At 48.9% G+C, this 13,546-nt stretch overlaps 2 protein-coding genes across 3 annotated transcripts in view; both read left to right on the top strand.

Annotated features, from left to right (window-relative positions):
- Positions 1-7,209, top strand: part of adamts10 (ADAM metallopeptidase with thrombospondin type 1 motif, 10) — a 59,625-nt gene extending 52,416 nt beyond the window's left edge. For both annotated transcript variants that reach the window (XM_088621782.1, XM_088621781.1), the window contains exons 21-25: positions 161-290; positions 1,101-1,305; positions 3,288-3,464; positions 3,999-4,155; positions 4,388-7,209. In XM_088621782.1, coding sequence (XP_088477908.1) covers positions 161-290; positions 1,101-1,305; positions 3,288-3,464; positions 3,999-4,155; positions 4,388-4,497 — 779 coding nt within the window. In that variant the 3' untranslated portion in view covers positions 4,498-7,209. The remainder of the gene's footprint in view (positions 1-160; positions 291-1,100; positions 1,306-3,287; positions 3,465-3,998; positions 4,156-4,387) is intronic.
- Positions 7,210-9,634: 2,425 nt separating this feature from the next.
- The window catches only part of myo1f (myosin IF), a 47,883-nt gene continuing 43,971 nt past the window's right edge, over positions 9,635-13,546 (top strand). Inside the window, exon 1 of the mRNA XM_088622437.1 lies at positions 9,635-9,834. Within this exon, the coding sequence (XP_088478563.1) occupies positions 9,832-9,834 (3 nt within the window). The 5' untranslated portion in view covers positions 9,635-9,831. The remainder of the gene's footprint in view (positions 9,835-13,546) is intronic.

Below are 13,546 nucleotides of genomic sequence, written 5' to 3'. Positions count from 1 at the left end.
CATTTTCCAAGAAATCAGTTTGATCCTTTCGGGTCTGTATGCGATCTTGTACACAGATGCCACCCTCCTCTGGGCATGTTCCTGGAGCACAAGCGCTGTCAGCCGCCCCAGGCCTGCAGCACGAACCTCCTTCCCACTCTGTTTGTCTGCCTCTCCCCAGGGGCTCAGATCCAGCAGGTGGTGTGCAAGAGGCAGGCCGATCACTCGGTGGTGTTCAACCACTACTGTGACAAGAAGAGCAAGCCCAAAGACAAGCAGCGGGCCTGCAACACCGAGCCCTGCGCGCCCGCGTGAGTACCCTCCCAGCATGCACCTTTCTCACCCAGCATGCACCTTGCTCCGTTGTGTCCGTCTCCGTCCCGTCCTGGATGCAGTCTGCCTTGCGCCCGTTGCTTGGCGTTTACGGTAATTTTACCACGTCTAGACGATGCGCGTGTGGTTATAGATCTCCATGCACTGCCCTGTCGTCACTGCGTTTCTGTGTTTTCATGCAATAATCGCGCCCCCGAGCAGGAAACGATCATGTCATCCTTCCTGCTGCGTACCGCTCGTCGACGATGGCCCAGACCAGTTCACCTCTGACCCTGCACATGCACCTCTGGTTTCCATTTGAATCCATTCATGACATTTCAGAAAAACAAGAACAGAATCACTTGGCTGCTTCCTGCCATGGGAGTTTGTTTCATCACTGGGATCCTGAATTCAGTCTCCAAATTAGGTTTTAGATATTAAAGCGAAGACTGTAAACTCAAGGGATCCTTTATTTAAAACACTTCTGTGCTTAAATTCCCACAGGAAGTAACAGAAATGTAAGAAGTTAGAAGAAGGTGGGGTCCGAGATATTTATTGAGCCATGCTAACGACTAGAGATTTTTCCCATCTGAAAGGCAGAGTTTGTGATGTTTTTCATTACAAAAAAAACCATAACTTCAGTTTTCTAAGACTTCTGCAAAGTTTACATCATTACTTATTGCATTATTATTTGCGGGTTATACGATGTCTTAATCTTGATGCACGAGTCTCCGCTCAGAAGCCCCCCAGGGCAGCGCGGCTCTGTGTGATCGCGCGAGCCCACCCCTCTGCCCTCCCTGCCCCCCCAGCTGGGCTGTGGGCGCGTGGTCGGAGTGCAGCCGCAGCTGTGACGGCGGGGTGCAGACGCGGGGCGTGCTCTGCCGGAGGAAGGTCTCTTCCAGCGAGGAGAAGACCCTGGACGACGGTGCCTGCCCCCCCCAGAAACCCCCCAACACCGAGCCCTGCAACAACCACACCTGCCCTCCGGAGTGGCTGGCTCTCGACTGGTCCGAGGTACGCGTGGGTCCGGGGCACGCCCGGGCCCACAGTATGCACAGATCCCAGCTGTAGTAGCCTAGAAAATCAGCATCTCTCTCGTATTCCCAGACTAATAGTGATCCACAATGAACAGTGTTGCTCAATTCATCAATTAACTCAGTAAACCTTTCGATTACTATTGAGCAAAATACTCAAGTATGATGCACTTTGGATATGTAGGTTATTAGTTATTTAGATCCAGATTTTTTTAGGTTTAATGAACTTTGGGGATAAATCAGGTTTACCTTCTCCTGTAAAGCCAGAAGGTATGCTCGTTTGGCAGGTAATGTTCATAAGTTTAAACTGAAAGGAAAGTTCAGTATTGCGCCCCATTATTGAACACTTGCGCCCCCTGTTGGCCTGATTATGTAGTGTTCCATCGCAGCAAGTTGATCTCAGAGCCACACATAGGAAAGGCAGTAATGAAGTGATTCCAGGCGGAGTTAAAGGCGTTGGTGTTCATCTCTGAATGGCCCATTCCACCAGTATTCAAAGTGTTTATTTAAGAGTCGATTGGTAAATTAATAACAGAACATGAATATTGGGTAAATTGTAATTATTGTTGTAACTGGTTGCATTTTGTTTTGTGTACTTCAAACTAGCAAAAACAATAGGATCAAGCAACTCGAAGAAGTTGTGTTTCTTTTCCTCCCTTTTCAGCAGGAATAAACCTTTACTTGTTCCTTTGCAGCCTACGCATGCTGACCCAGCTACCTTCTTGAACTACTTTAGCAAAAATAATATCAGTTACATCAATATTTTAGAATGACAAGGGTGCAGCACAGTAACAGGTTTTCCATTCTTTGGCAGTGAAAACTGGCTCTAAAAGCTTTGTTTTTCTTGGTCAGACCTAAAGTTCACACACTGCCCAGCCTGAATGTTTCACCGAGGGGCCGTGGGACCTCACTCACTCATGACCTCTCCTCCAGTTCGGAGTCCATCCCCTCTTTGCGGAGGTGCTGGAAAAGGCCTGCTCCAGCTGGCTCGGCTTCCGGATCTCCTGTGAGCCGTCTTTAATGAAAGACTTGGGGGGATTTTGATTTCTTGGAGTTTTTGAGAACAGCTGACCAGAACATGGGATTCCTGTTTGGATGACACCCCAGCCCGGTGACTGACGCTCATGATCCTGGGTCAGAAATGCCCATACCTGACGCACAGCTGTTGTTTCACGTCTGTAATTAGCTATGATGACCACAGGATCTTGAGTAACTATCTGTGTGCAAGTTCAGTCTCGACCTTCGAGAGGGTTCAGGGCAGAAAATCAAATTTGTAAATATCAAGTCCACCCCTATACCACTGCATGATGTGCTGTAGTATATAGGAAGTATGGTTTATTAAAACACTGAAGTAACGCTTTCTTGTATGATAATTAGTGTACTAATTGGCATTGGCATTAAGTTAATTTAATTAATATTAACTAACTAAAACAAACAGCAGTAATCACAAACGTGTAGCGGTCAGTGGAAATAAACAACATGAATCCCTCCTCTCCATCCAGCGGGTGCCTGCTCTTTCTCTGCCTTACCTGCTATTTCCTGCTCCTTGATCAGCAGACCTCACTGTAATGAAACGGCCAATAAAACCGTCAGGCAGCCTGTCATTCCCCACACTGCTGACACAGAACCTGCAGCGTTCGGTACATTATGAAAAACAAGAGCGCGCTGAGAAGCGGATACTGGGTTAGTGGGCTCCTGGCAGGGGGCAGGGAGAGGTCTCCTCACTAGCTACAGTAGGTCGGTCTCATGATCCCAGCCTGTTGCACTGCTCATCTGAAAGCTGCAGTTAGCACCCTTCAGCTCGGTTTCGTTCACTGCTGCTCCTCTTCCCTACGCGTGCTGTACCCCGTGGGCCTGACCCCATCGTGAAGGTTGACCCTGCTGTGGCCCCTTGGTTCGCCGCGGGGGCCCCGGAGGAGACGGCCGGGGGTCCGACCAGGCTGTGCTCTTGTGTCCCGGCAGTGCGCCCCGAGCTGCGGACCTGGCTTCCGCCACCGGATCGTCCTCTGCAAGGCCGGGGAGAGTGCCTCCGCGCTGCCCGAGTCCCGCTGCCCCCGGCACAGCAAGCCCACCACCAGGGTGCGCTGCAACCTGCAGCGCTGCCCCCCTCCGCACTGGGTGGCCGGCCCCTGGGGAGAGGTGAGCCCGCGCCCTGGACCCGAGCGGCTCCCCCCGCCGGAGCTGCGCCCCGCTGTTGATTGTCACCCTCCCCTAAGCAGAGATCGTTTGTCCTCGTTGCACTTTATTAATGGCTGTGTTTTGCCATTTAATGTCCTCTCCCTCTTCGATCTGCTGCACAGCTATGGGCTTTTCCCAGAAACGAAGAAAGTGCTGAAGTGGAATTTTGGCTGAACTTTTCGATCTCACTGTGGTGATCAGTTTCATCATAGCGGTGGATTTGCACAGCCCCCTCTTTCTTCCAGCCTGTTCACCAAGAACATTTTAGTTTAAATCCGGACGGCCGAGTGTTAGAAGGCCTTGAGTGATTTCATTAAGGGTAAAATGATGTTTTTTTTTAATTCAATTGTCTCATGATCCATTTGACTTGTGCAAGTGTGAGTCTCACTCAAACCGATCATTTTGTGCTGTAAAGCAGTTTGCAATCTTGTTCATATTGAGTTGACTTTTAAATAGGAGTTGACCCATATTTCATCGTGTTCCTTCCTCTTCCAGTGCTCAGCCAAGTGTGGCCTGGGGCAGGAGCTGCGGTCTGTCCAGTGCCTGACCCACACTGGTCAGCTGTCCACCGAGTGCCCCGAAGCCCAGCGCCCGGCTGCCATGCAGCAGTGTGAGAGCAAGTGTGAGGTCGGCCCGACGGACAGCCCTGAAGGTGAGGGCACCCCAGCAGCTTCGGGGTGAACCAGGGCACAAAGCCACTGTGATCCAGCTCGCTTTCCTCTGGGATCGGGGTGGCTGACCGTGCATTCCTGCACAGGCCAGGGAAAACAATCGCTCTAAAAACACCTTTCTCTGCCCTACAGTCCTGTCCAAGTCCTTGAGTGGAAAAAAAAAGTAGACATCCCTCCCAACTGATTCTTTTCTTTCCCTTGTTTCTTCCCTAGAGTGCAAAGATGTGAACACAGTGGCGTACTGCCCCCTGGTGCTCAGGTTCAAGTTCTGCAGCAGGCCGTACTTCAGGCAGATGTGCTGTAAGACCTGCCAAGGACACTAACCCCCCCCCGCGCTCTAGCTGCAGCGGGGGGGCCGGCGGGGCCGGGAGCAGGGAGAGCCCCCACTCTGCTCACGCGGGCGCTGAAACGGCCTGACGCAGCGCTCTCTCCAGCTCGGCGGCGACCTGCTGGGGGGCCGTGCTTCGGGAAAAGCGGCGGACGATGACCAGAGGACTGTCCGGCAGCTTGCTACGTCAGTCGTTTTTAAGTGCCAGTGCTCGTGGGAGCCCTGACCAGCTCCGGTCCCACTTGAATTGTTTGGTAGGACCTTGTGCGCTCTTCCTTTTGATTCATCTGCACGTTCAAAAGGGAAACAGGGCAAAACCTAGTATGACTTTGGTCCCCTCTAATCTATAGATGCATAACGTGTCTTTTTGAAATCTGTAGGAATTGCCAACAGCAGTCACCCAGTGGCTCTTGGATAAATCAGTTCTGTAGAAGCACATGTTTTGTCGTTTGGGCTCAATGATTTAAGTGCCTATTCTGGCAGCAGGGGGGCGTGGTGATTCTGCCTCCTGGGTACTGGGTTTGATTCCGGCTTGGGCGCATGTGCACCCTGTGTCATTGTGGAGTTCGTCCCAGAGTCCAGAGGCGCGCTGTCCAGGTGAACTGGGATCTCTGAATTACCCCTTGCATGCGTGTCCTGCAAAGACCAGCACGCCGTCCACTGTGTTGTCCCGCCTGGTGGACTGTGCCTGTCAGGATAGACCGCAGCTCACTGCAACACTCTTAAGGATACAATAAATTGATTGCTGTGGTTTCCCTAGGAACTCCATTGACCTAGCTACTGGGAAATTTCTGCACACGGTCTGACCTTTAAATGGATTCTAATAAGGGCTGTACTGTAACTAAACTTTGTTTTTATAAACCCTTGTTCCCAGTACAGAAAGGAATGGAAAGGCGGCATCTCTTTTAGAGTAAATGAATGCGTCTCCAGTCACAAAATGTTAATTGAATGCAAAGCAGTGTGTTAGCCTCGGTGTAAAAACGCTAGATATTACTGTCAGTCAGTTGTCTAAGAATAAAAAAAGCTCGGTTATCCAGTCTGGTAATAGTAGCTTTTTTTTGAGCTATGACCTTATTTTCAAATATCTAATATGCATGTTTTTTAGCATCCTGTGTTTAAGCATTTAGCCCCACCACCCCCTTACAAATTCAGAGGTTGCACTATCAGATGGGATCGTTAATTAGTCCGATCCGAGGCTCTGACACCTGACTGCTCTGTTTTGTGACTGAAGTGGCTTCCGCTTTCCCGCTGTAAAAACAATCACAATCATCTCATTTGCCTTGGTGCGTTGGAATGGTGCTATTTTTTTTGTTTAGTGTTATTAAAGAAAGTCAGTAGTTTTCTTGGGAACATGTAGAAGACGCTCACACTATCCTAACCTCTTCCTGGTATTTTTTTATATTTGTAGAAAGAAAAGAAGCCAGTGAGAAACAGATTTCGTTGCACTAGCGCTGACTGGGCCTGACTGGTTGCCTTTAGTATTCAGCACATTGTTAATATGAGTGTATGAAGTTAAAGCTGAAATGTTTTGTGAATGAAAGTACCAGGTGCCAGCAGTTGGATCACTTGTACTGCGGCTCTTTTTATTTCCATCAGCACTGGAGCGCCGAGTTGTACAGCTGCAAATCCTACCATCACCAGACAAAGCTCCTCACAGCGTGTGCGACAGCAGCATGCCGGGTCCTGACATCAAGGCCTGACTTCTTGAACGTCTGTGACATTTGTTTGTCTTTTCTGGTTTTTTCCCATCTGCTCCTGACTCCTTGCAGACGTGTTGCATTTGGATCATTCGGCCAAATGCATTTGAAACTGTACCTCAGCCCCGCAGGTGAGGTTTCATCTTCACACAAAATTCAAATTAAAGTGTGTATTAGCTCTTTGATCCTTATCAGTCTATACGTGAGCTATAAAAGTTATTAAATGCATCAGTTATCTGTTATTTATCAACAACTATTTACACATAAATGGAAAAGTGGCAAAATACCCCTTTTGTCCTCTCCCTAACCTCATAACGATGGATTTCTCAAACATCTTCTCTTCTGGAGAAAAAGATAAGCGAACTATACATATATTGTTTAACTTTAGAGATTCGCGTTCAGTTTGCATATTAATTAGCTGAATGTCCCAGTGGGTGAAGGGCTTTGATTCTCATAGAAGACTTGAACATGGGAGCCTGTAGCTTTTGATTTGTTTTGACGGGCTTGTGGGCTTCAGACCGAACGAGTCATCAATGATTGGTCTTTTCTTAGTCGAACATGATGTTTGCAACTAAGAGAAAAGGTTATTTGGGAGGTTTCTAAAACACATTTTTCAGCTCTTGAACAAACACGAGCCCACGTGGTTTTGAGCACATTTACCCAGACTGTAGCTTTTGTTGGCACCTCCCGATGTTGAAGCCATCAAACTAAAGCTCTTGGAAAGATTCAATATTAAACGGAGATAATTAAAATAATTCAGACTAAACACCACCAGAAACCTCATGTCGACGACTGCACACTGGAGTCTGGGCAGCTTTCATGTCCAAATAACCTTTTCTTTCATTGCATTTAACAACACTTGTTTTTCTGCATATCTTACTTCTTCAATGCCTTCCCCGCTGTAAGTGTCTTTCCCTTCAAGCCATGGGGCGTGTATGTTAACTCCGGCAAATTCCCCCGGTCTTATGTACACAACTGAGATAAATAAAAAATGGTGCATTGTAAATGTGCAGTGCCTGTGACAGAGTACTTCTTATTTGTAAGAACGAAGAGCAGAGACTGTCCGCCACAGCCATGCCAATCAATATCCTGGAGTAGATTTCCTTCTGCTGTCCTCTGGAGCTCATTCTAAAAGTTCGAGCCCTAGTAAAGCTACTGATCTTTACTCGGGACTGAACAGCACACCCGGGTTTGCCACCTGAAGAAGCTCTGCCCACCCCATTTTCACAAGCCTTCAGGACAATGCCCAGGGCCGTGTCGTAGCCTTGATCAGCTCTGTTGGCGAAGAAACACAGTGCGCCAAAGGGAAGGTTCCACCCACATTCCTAACTGTTTCCACCAAGAGTAAGTGAAGTCATTCCTGCTAGAGATAGTGATGTAGTGCAGCAGTCACCTTATAACTGCTTGAGCTTGAACTTGTGTTTATTTGCCCTGGTCCTCGAGCTGGACACGATGTCCACAGTGTGCCACCGTGGCGTCTGGCCACGTTTAAATATACGAACAAAACACCTTAGGAAACAGCATTTCGTAAAGAGCACAGTGCGGAAATCCACAGACACACTGTAGTGAATCTGGGGTCCAATGGGCTCAAGAAACTGAAGCTTCCCAGGCGAAGGCTGATGGGATTTGAGCTGTAAGACACGTCCATGACCCCCGACAGCAGAGCTCCGCGGACCCAGCTCTGATCAGCATGACTACCAGAGCCGATGTCTGATGGGTCTGCGCTCTGTCTGCATAAACCTGCATGATCTCGTTTATTTTTTTTATTGTACCATTTTATCGCCAGTACAGCATCCTTGGGTTTGGACAGGCTCTTTCTTATCTGGAAGTGAAACGGAGCTCAAATCCCACCTTCTTTCACCTGGGATGAAACAGGACTGGACTGATATCAATTGAAAGTCCGGCGGCACAAAATACCAGATTTAACCAAATACTAAAAGTTTGCGCAAGTATAAAAGGTAGGAAAATTCAGTCCATATGGTAACTTTTTACTTTTTGAGAAAGGGTGCGCACTGGAAGACACTAATGGTTTTCTTTGTTACGGTATGAATATAAATAGTCTAACCCAAAATGTAATTGTGATTTTTTTAAAATTTAATAAATACACTAAAGCAAATTGTTTTTGTTTCACCAACTATATATTTTTTTCACTTTTTCATTTGTTAAATCAGAAGCAAAAAAAGTGCAAAACGCAGCCATGGATGATAACCCACAAAAAATTCCGAGGGGGTCGGTCGAAAACCTAGAGTCGGCACTGACCACCGGCTGTATTTCAATGTGCACTAAATCATTGTGTCATAAATTGAAATAAACCTTTTGTAAAATGGGCGCTAAAAATGTTTTGGAAAGAAAAACTGGACTCAGGAGATTTCCGAGTGGCGCGGTGGTAATTCCCAACTGTGTCACAAGAGGGCGGTATAGTACTCGTTGAACATAAAAATTCAGAGTTGGGGAGCAGAGTTACAGTGTAAAGCTGACAACGCAGAAGCATAAAGCGGACTGCCAAATTCAATACGGGACACATACTGGCGTGCAAGGCTTTTGCGTGACCACTGTACTCTCCACAGCCCAGGTTTGCCCACTTTCTGACGTCGAAATGAAAGACGAAACGGTCCTGGCTCAGCCTAGTGATTGCTTAATTACTTGCTAATTGGACAGTAAACAATTGTCCAGTGAATTCAGGACAAAAGCTCAGCGTTTGATTACCAGGCCACCTGCAGGAGCTGCTGGCCTGCATGAGCTGTGAGAGCATGAGATGTTATTGAGACACGGGTCCGTGTGACGCGACTCGAAACTCGCCCGCAGGGCGGGGTTCCGTCTGCCTGCGGTACCGGTCTTGGTCCCGAAGGAAACCGCGTTCTGGGCGGGGGGCGTTTGTGTGAGGCTCCGTTCATACTGAAAACAGAAGTTTAAAAGACTTAACCTCCGAACTGGGGGCTTTACTACAATACCTTCCCCGTCCCAGAGTCTTGGTCTTGTAATGGTAAGCCTGCGCAAAACTGCAACTAATGCCCAATCTGCAAGAAATAGCGCAGCTTCTTCTAACTGTAATGTGTTTGAGCACAAAGGAGCGCTGTTACCTAATGGCCCCAAATAGTGCTTCAGCTGGGTTAGTTCAAACGTGCTGGAGATATAAAGAGCTCTAGGTCTTCCACCGACGGCACTGGTCAGCCCTGCTAAAGGGAGCGGCGCCGCAGAGCCCTACCTGCCGGCCTGTTATGGGGTTCTCTAGGTACGATACCTCTTGGGGAGTCAGGATACGGGGCCGAGATCCCTTGGCGTGGTCGTGTGCAGGAGCCCCGTTAGTGCCAGCAAATTCTTCGATGGGGGGCGTGTGAGCGTGGTGGTGTTGGGGTGGGGGGTGCACGCGTCGTTGCACCAGCAGATGAAGAAGAGAAAAAAAAAACACGAGAGGGAGAGATCGATAAGGCGAGAGCGGCGAGTTCCTTAATCTGTTTGAGGAAGTAGCGCGAGGGAGGGCCGAGCGCGGCGCTGTGAGCTCGCGGCGCCGCCGGGGATGCCGTCACTGCAGAGGTGAGCAGCGGGACCGGCCGGCACGCGGCAGGACTCCGGGGCCAGCAGCACGGGACGGGCGAGGAGGCGGGGAGACCCACGCGCGCAGGGGCTTCACGATGGTAGGGGCGAATCTCTGCTCTCGCTCGCGCCCGCCCGCCCTGGCTGCAGGATTCCTGCACGATGAGGCGCGCCGGGGTTTGCTCCATAAGGAATGATGAGATCGGGTTCAACAGCCTTTTTGTAATATTCCTGCTTCAGTTCAGTTTGCTTTTATGGATGGTATCTAGATAAACTGACAAGCTTGTCAAAGCACATCCCTTAATGACGGGTGTACTCTGAAACTTCATCTGCACTTGGATAGACTGTCTTACAACTAATGCATCGATGTTAAGGCTTTGATTCAAACAGGGGGAACACAGAGCTCTCGAATCCGGTATATAAGCAAAAACCGATTCACAGTTTGAACGTTTGGAGAAGGCGGCAGGCTGGTGGTTTTCTTTAGTGTCCAGTGGAACAGGTTTCCCCTGTCTAGTGACTGGGGCGATCATGCAGACAGCGGATAGTTGTTTCACTCATCAGCAATACAGGAGAGCTCTCTGTATGAGTCAGGTGAAAGACTCAAAAGTTTAATGCCAAAATGTCAAATGTCTTGTTAGCTAATGAAGGGAGAATACATAGAAAGTTTATTGTTAAACCCTGAAAGCGCTTTGTTTTAAGTACTGGAATTGAATGCGGGATCTGTGCTTCGTGATTGAAATGCCCGAGTGTCAGACCTGGCGAAACACTGTTTTTTCTAGAATCCGTCCGAGCAATTTCAAACTTTTAAAAAGCACAAAATACGACTCCCAACGTAAAAAAATGTCTCAATTGAAAGGAATAAAATAAGAACACTTTCTTGCTATTACTAGACACATTGCCGCTGCAGATACTGTGGTGTGTAAGTGTGCTAGGAATTTAAAGGGAAAAAGACGCCTTTTACTCTGATTACCTCACCCAGGATGAAAAAATGTTCTTTGCAAATAACTCCTGACAAGCTCTGTAGCTCTGCATTCACCGGTGTGTGTTTTATTGTGTCTTACACTCAAGGTGAATATATCATTTCATGAATGAAATCTTGGTAGTTGGTCTCGGGGAACCTGCGCTTGTGGTGCTCTCTCCCAAAACGATGCTGCTCTGTGCCTCCTGGGTTCTTCAAGTTCTGTCTTCTTTTGTTTGACTCCAACCTGCCGGGCTTTTACACTGTACTTTGCGTGTATTAAACTTCCACTTTCCTGTGCTTTCACTCTGAACTGGTTCCCATAACGCTCAGCAGTCTCGCCCTGAACGCTTTGAGCAGAATGTGTCTGGTATGGATCATCCGGCTGCCTGAATTACCCAAAGAGAGCAGCCCGCTGGCTCGCTGGTGCCGCTCCAGCCCTGCCCTTGCTGGTGGTGTGTCGGCAGTGTGTTGCAGGTGGGGTTTGCACGCATCCAGCCTGTTCCATCCCAGGTCTTCGTGCCAGCTCATGCTCAGTCAGTGCGGTCTCCTCAGCAGCAGGGGAGGAGGACCAGTTTAACGCTGGTTAGAGCAAAGGCCTGGAGTGGGCGCTGCTAACTTCCTGGCCAGTGCGACGGTCATCCAGCAGTTCTCGAGTGTGAGCAGACGGCAGTGTGGTGACGTCATTGTTAAAAGACCACAGCTTTGGCCTTTTAAAGGCTTACCTCTTTTTTTTTTTACTTGTTGAAGTCCCACTCCCCTCCCCCACCTGGTCACAGGTGGCTTCTGCTGTTTTTTTTTATCTGTTCAGTTCTCAGAACTAGAACTGGTGGGTCTAACTGGACGCTTTGAACTCCTTCTTTCCTCTGCTCCTCATCGGTTCAGTTATCCAGAGCCTCTCTCTGCCTGTGCTTCTGGTCTGGGAGTTTTGAAGAGCTGCAGTACACACCCGCGCGACACTTCTGACTGAGGCACGGTGAGTGCACAGCTCTCCTGCAGAAATGAGGTCTGTCTCTGGACCTTTCGGAATTCGCTGGCTCAGCCAGGCCCAGCGCTCCTGGTGGAAGATGGATCATGCCGATGTCCACATGTATGCCGTCAGCGGGATAAAAGACACGCTAGCAGAGGGGGCTGCTCACAAAACCTGGACGACCCGCTATGCAGTGGCCTACTGATCCTGCAAGCCCGTCCTGCAGGGGGCAGTGTGGAGTAGTGGTTGGTGATCTGGACTCTTAACCAAAGGGCAGGGGGTGGGTGGGGATATTGGGGCTCTGTCCCTGAGCAAGGTTTTCTTACCCCTGTACTGTACGTCCCAGCTGTAACTAGTGCTCACATTCAGATTGTGAAATACAAATGGCCGTTGTAACTTCACTTTGGAAGAAAGCTTTCTGTAAAAATAACCATTGACTCATTTCTCCAAAAATAATCTCCTGAAGAGCCCCGTCACGGAGTGTGCTGTCTGTTTTGCGACTCATTGTGTGAACAGTCGTGTCTCCTGCTCGAGTTTCTTTCTCTTCCGTATCTGTTTTTGTGTTTGTACAAGAGGATTGTGTTAAAAGTGGGCGGCACCGGGTTCAGTTCCAGATCAGGGTGCTGTCTGCGTGGAGTCTGCATGTTCTCCCCGGGTTCGTGTGGCTTTCCTCCCGCAGACCACAAACATACCGGTTGGTCAAATGGCTTCTGTGAAAAATAACTCTGGTGTCACTGTGTGTGTGTGGATGGGTGTAGCCACCCAGGGTGTAGCCTGCCTTGTGCCCGTTGCTTGCCAGAGAGGTTCCGGCTCCCACGCGACCCTGAGCAGGCTGAGGCAGTGAGAAACAGGCTGGATGGTGGTGTTAAAGTAGCCGTTTGCCCACTGCAGCCTGCCTTGCTGATTCACAGCAGGCTCCTTGTTAAAAGTTCCAAATTAAAGCTGGGATTTACTTGGCTCTTTACAAGAGACGTGATCTTCTGTGGTGGTGTGGTAACGGCTGGGGACGCTTTTAAAGGGAGGGCAAGGCAGTGAAATGGTTAAGGCTGACTCTGCAAGCCCTTGAAATCTACCCTGAGCCTGCCCTGCAGGGGTCCAGACCTTGTTAGTCTTCTTTCGGCCCTGAGACCGTGTTGAAGTGGTCTTTTTCCCTGCATCTTGACTATTGACATCCTAACACATGGATATGTGCAATTATCTCATGACCCCTCCAGGTGTTTCTGACCATCTCAGTATCTCTGTCTCATTAATCACATCAGCTTTTTGTATTTGCCCTAAACTGTCCCTCCCTCCCTATGAGCTGGGTGCTGTCATCGAGCAGTTAAGACCACACGGGGGAAAAGTGTTGGGCTGCAGGGTGAAATCATTCCTGTGCCTCAGCTACACTGTAGTGGAAGGGAGAGCATAGGGTCCGACTCAAACGTCACACCACATCATTATAGAGATCCACTGTAACTGATTTCAAACAGCTTCAATGTGCCCAAGGTGATCTGAACGTTGCAGGCCCTTACCTGCCATTCATGAGTACTGTAATGTGGTCCAACCAATAATGTATTGTTAGATCTTTTATTGCCCAGTAAAATATATGTTGGTGGTAATAATTTAATGTTATCACTCTTGGTATTGATATTCTGATAATGGTTTAATCAATTGCTTGTTTAAATATGGCTCAGAATCACCAGCTTGACCATCTCCATAGCCGCCCACCTTATTCTCAGTTGCTCTGAAATTTCTCGTTTTTTTCCACACCCTGCAAGAAGGGTCAGCCCTTCGCAGCAGCTCTGCGTCCTCCGAGGTCAGCTGTTGAAGACGGGGCTGGTCAGCCAACAACCCCCCCGTCCGCTGACCGAAACGGCCCCCGGCAGTGAGAGGGGTCTGGGCAGGT

The sequence above is a fragment of the Lepisosteus platostomus genome, chromosome 27 (genome assembly GCF_059453375.1).
Source record: "Lepisosteus platostomus isolate fLepPlt1 chromosome 27, fLepPlt1.hap1, whole genome shotgun sequence".
NCBI lineage: Eukaryota > Metazoa > Chordata > Actinopteri > Semionotiformes > Lepisosteidae > Lepisosteus > Lepisosteus platostomus.
The sequence above is the reverse complement of the archived record's forward strand: the minus strand, read 5'-3'. Positions and strand labels throughout refer to the sequence as shown.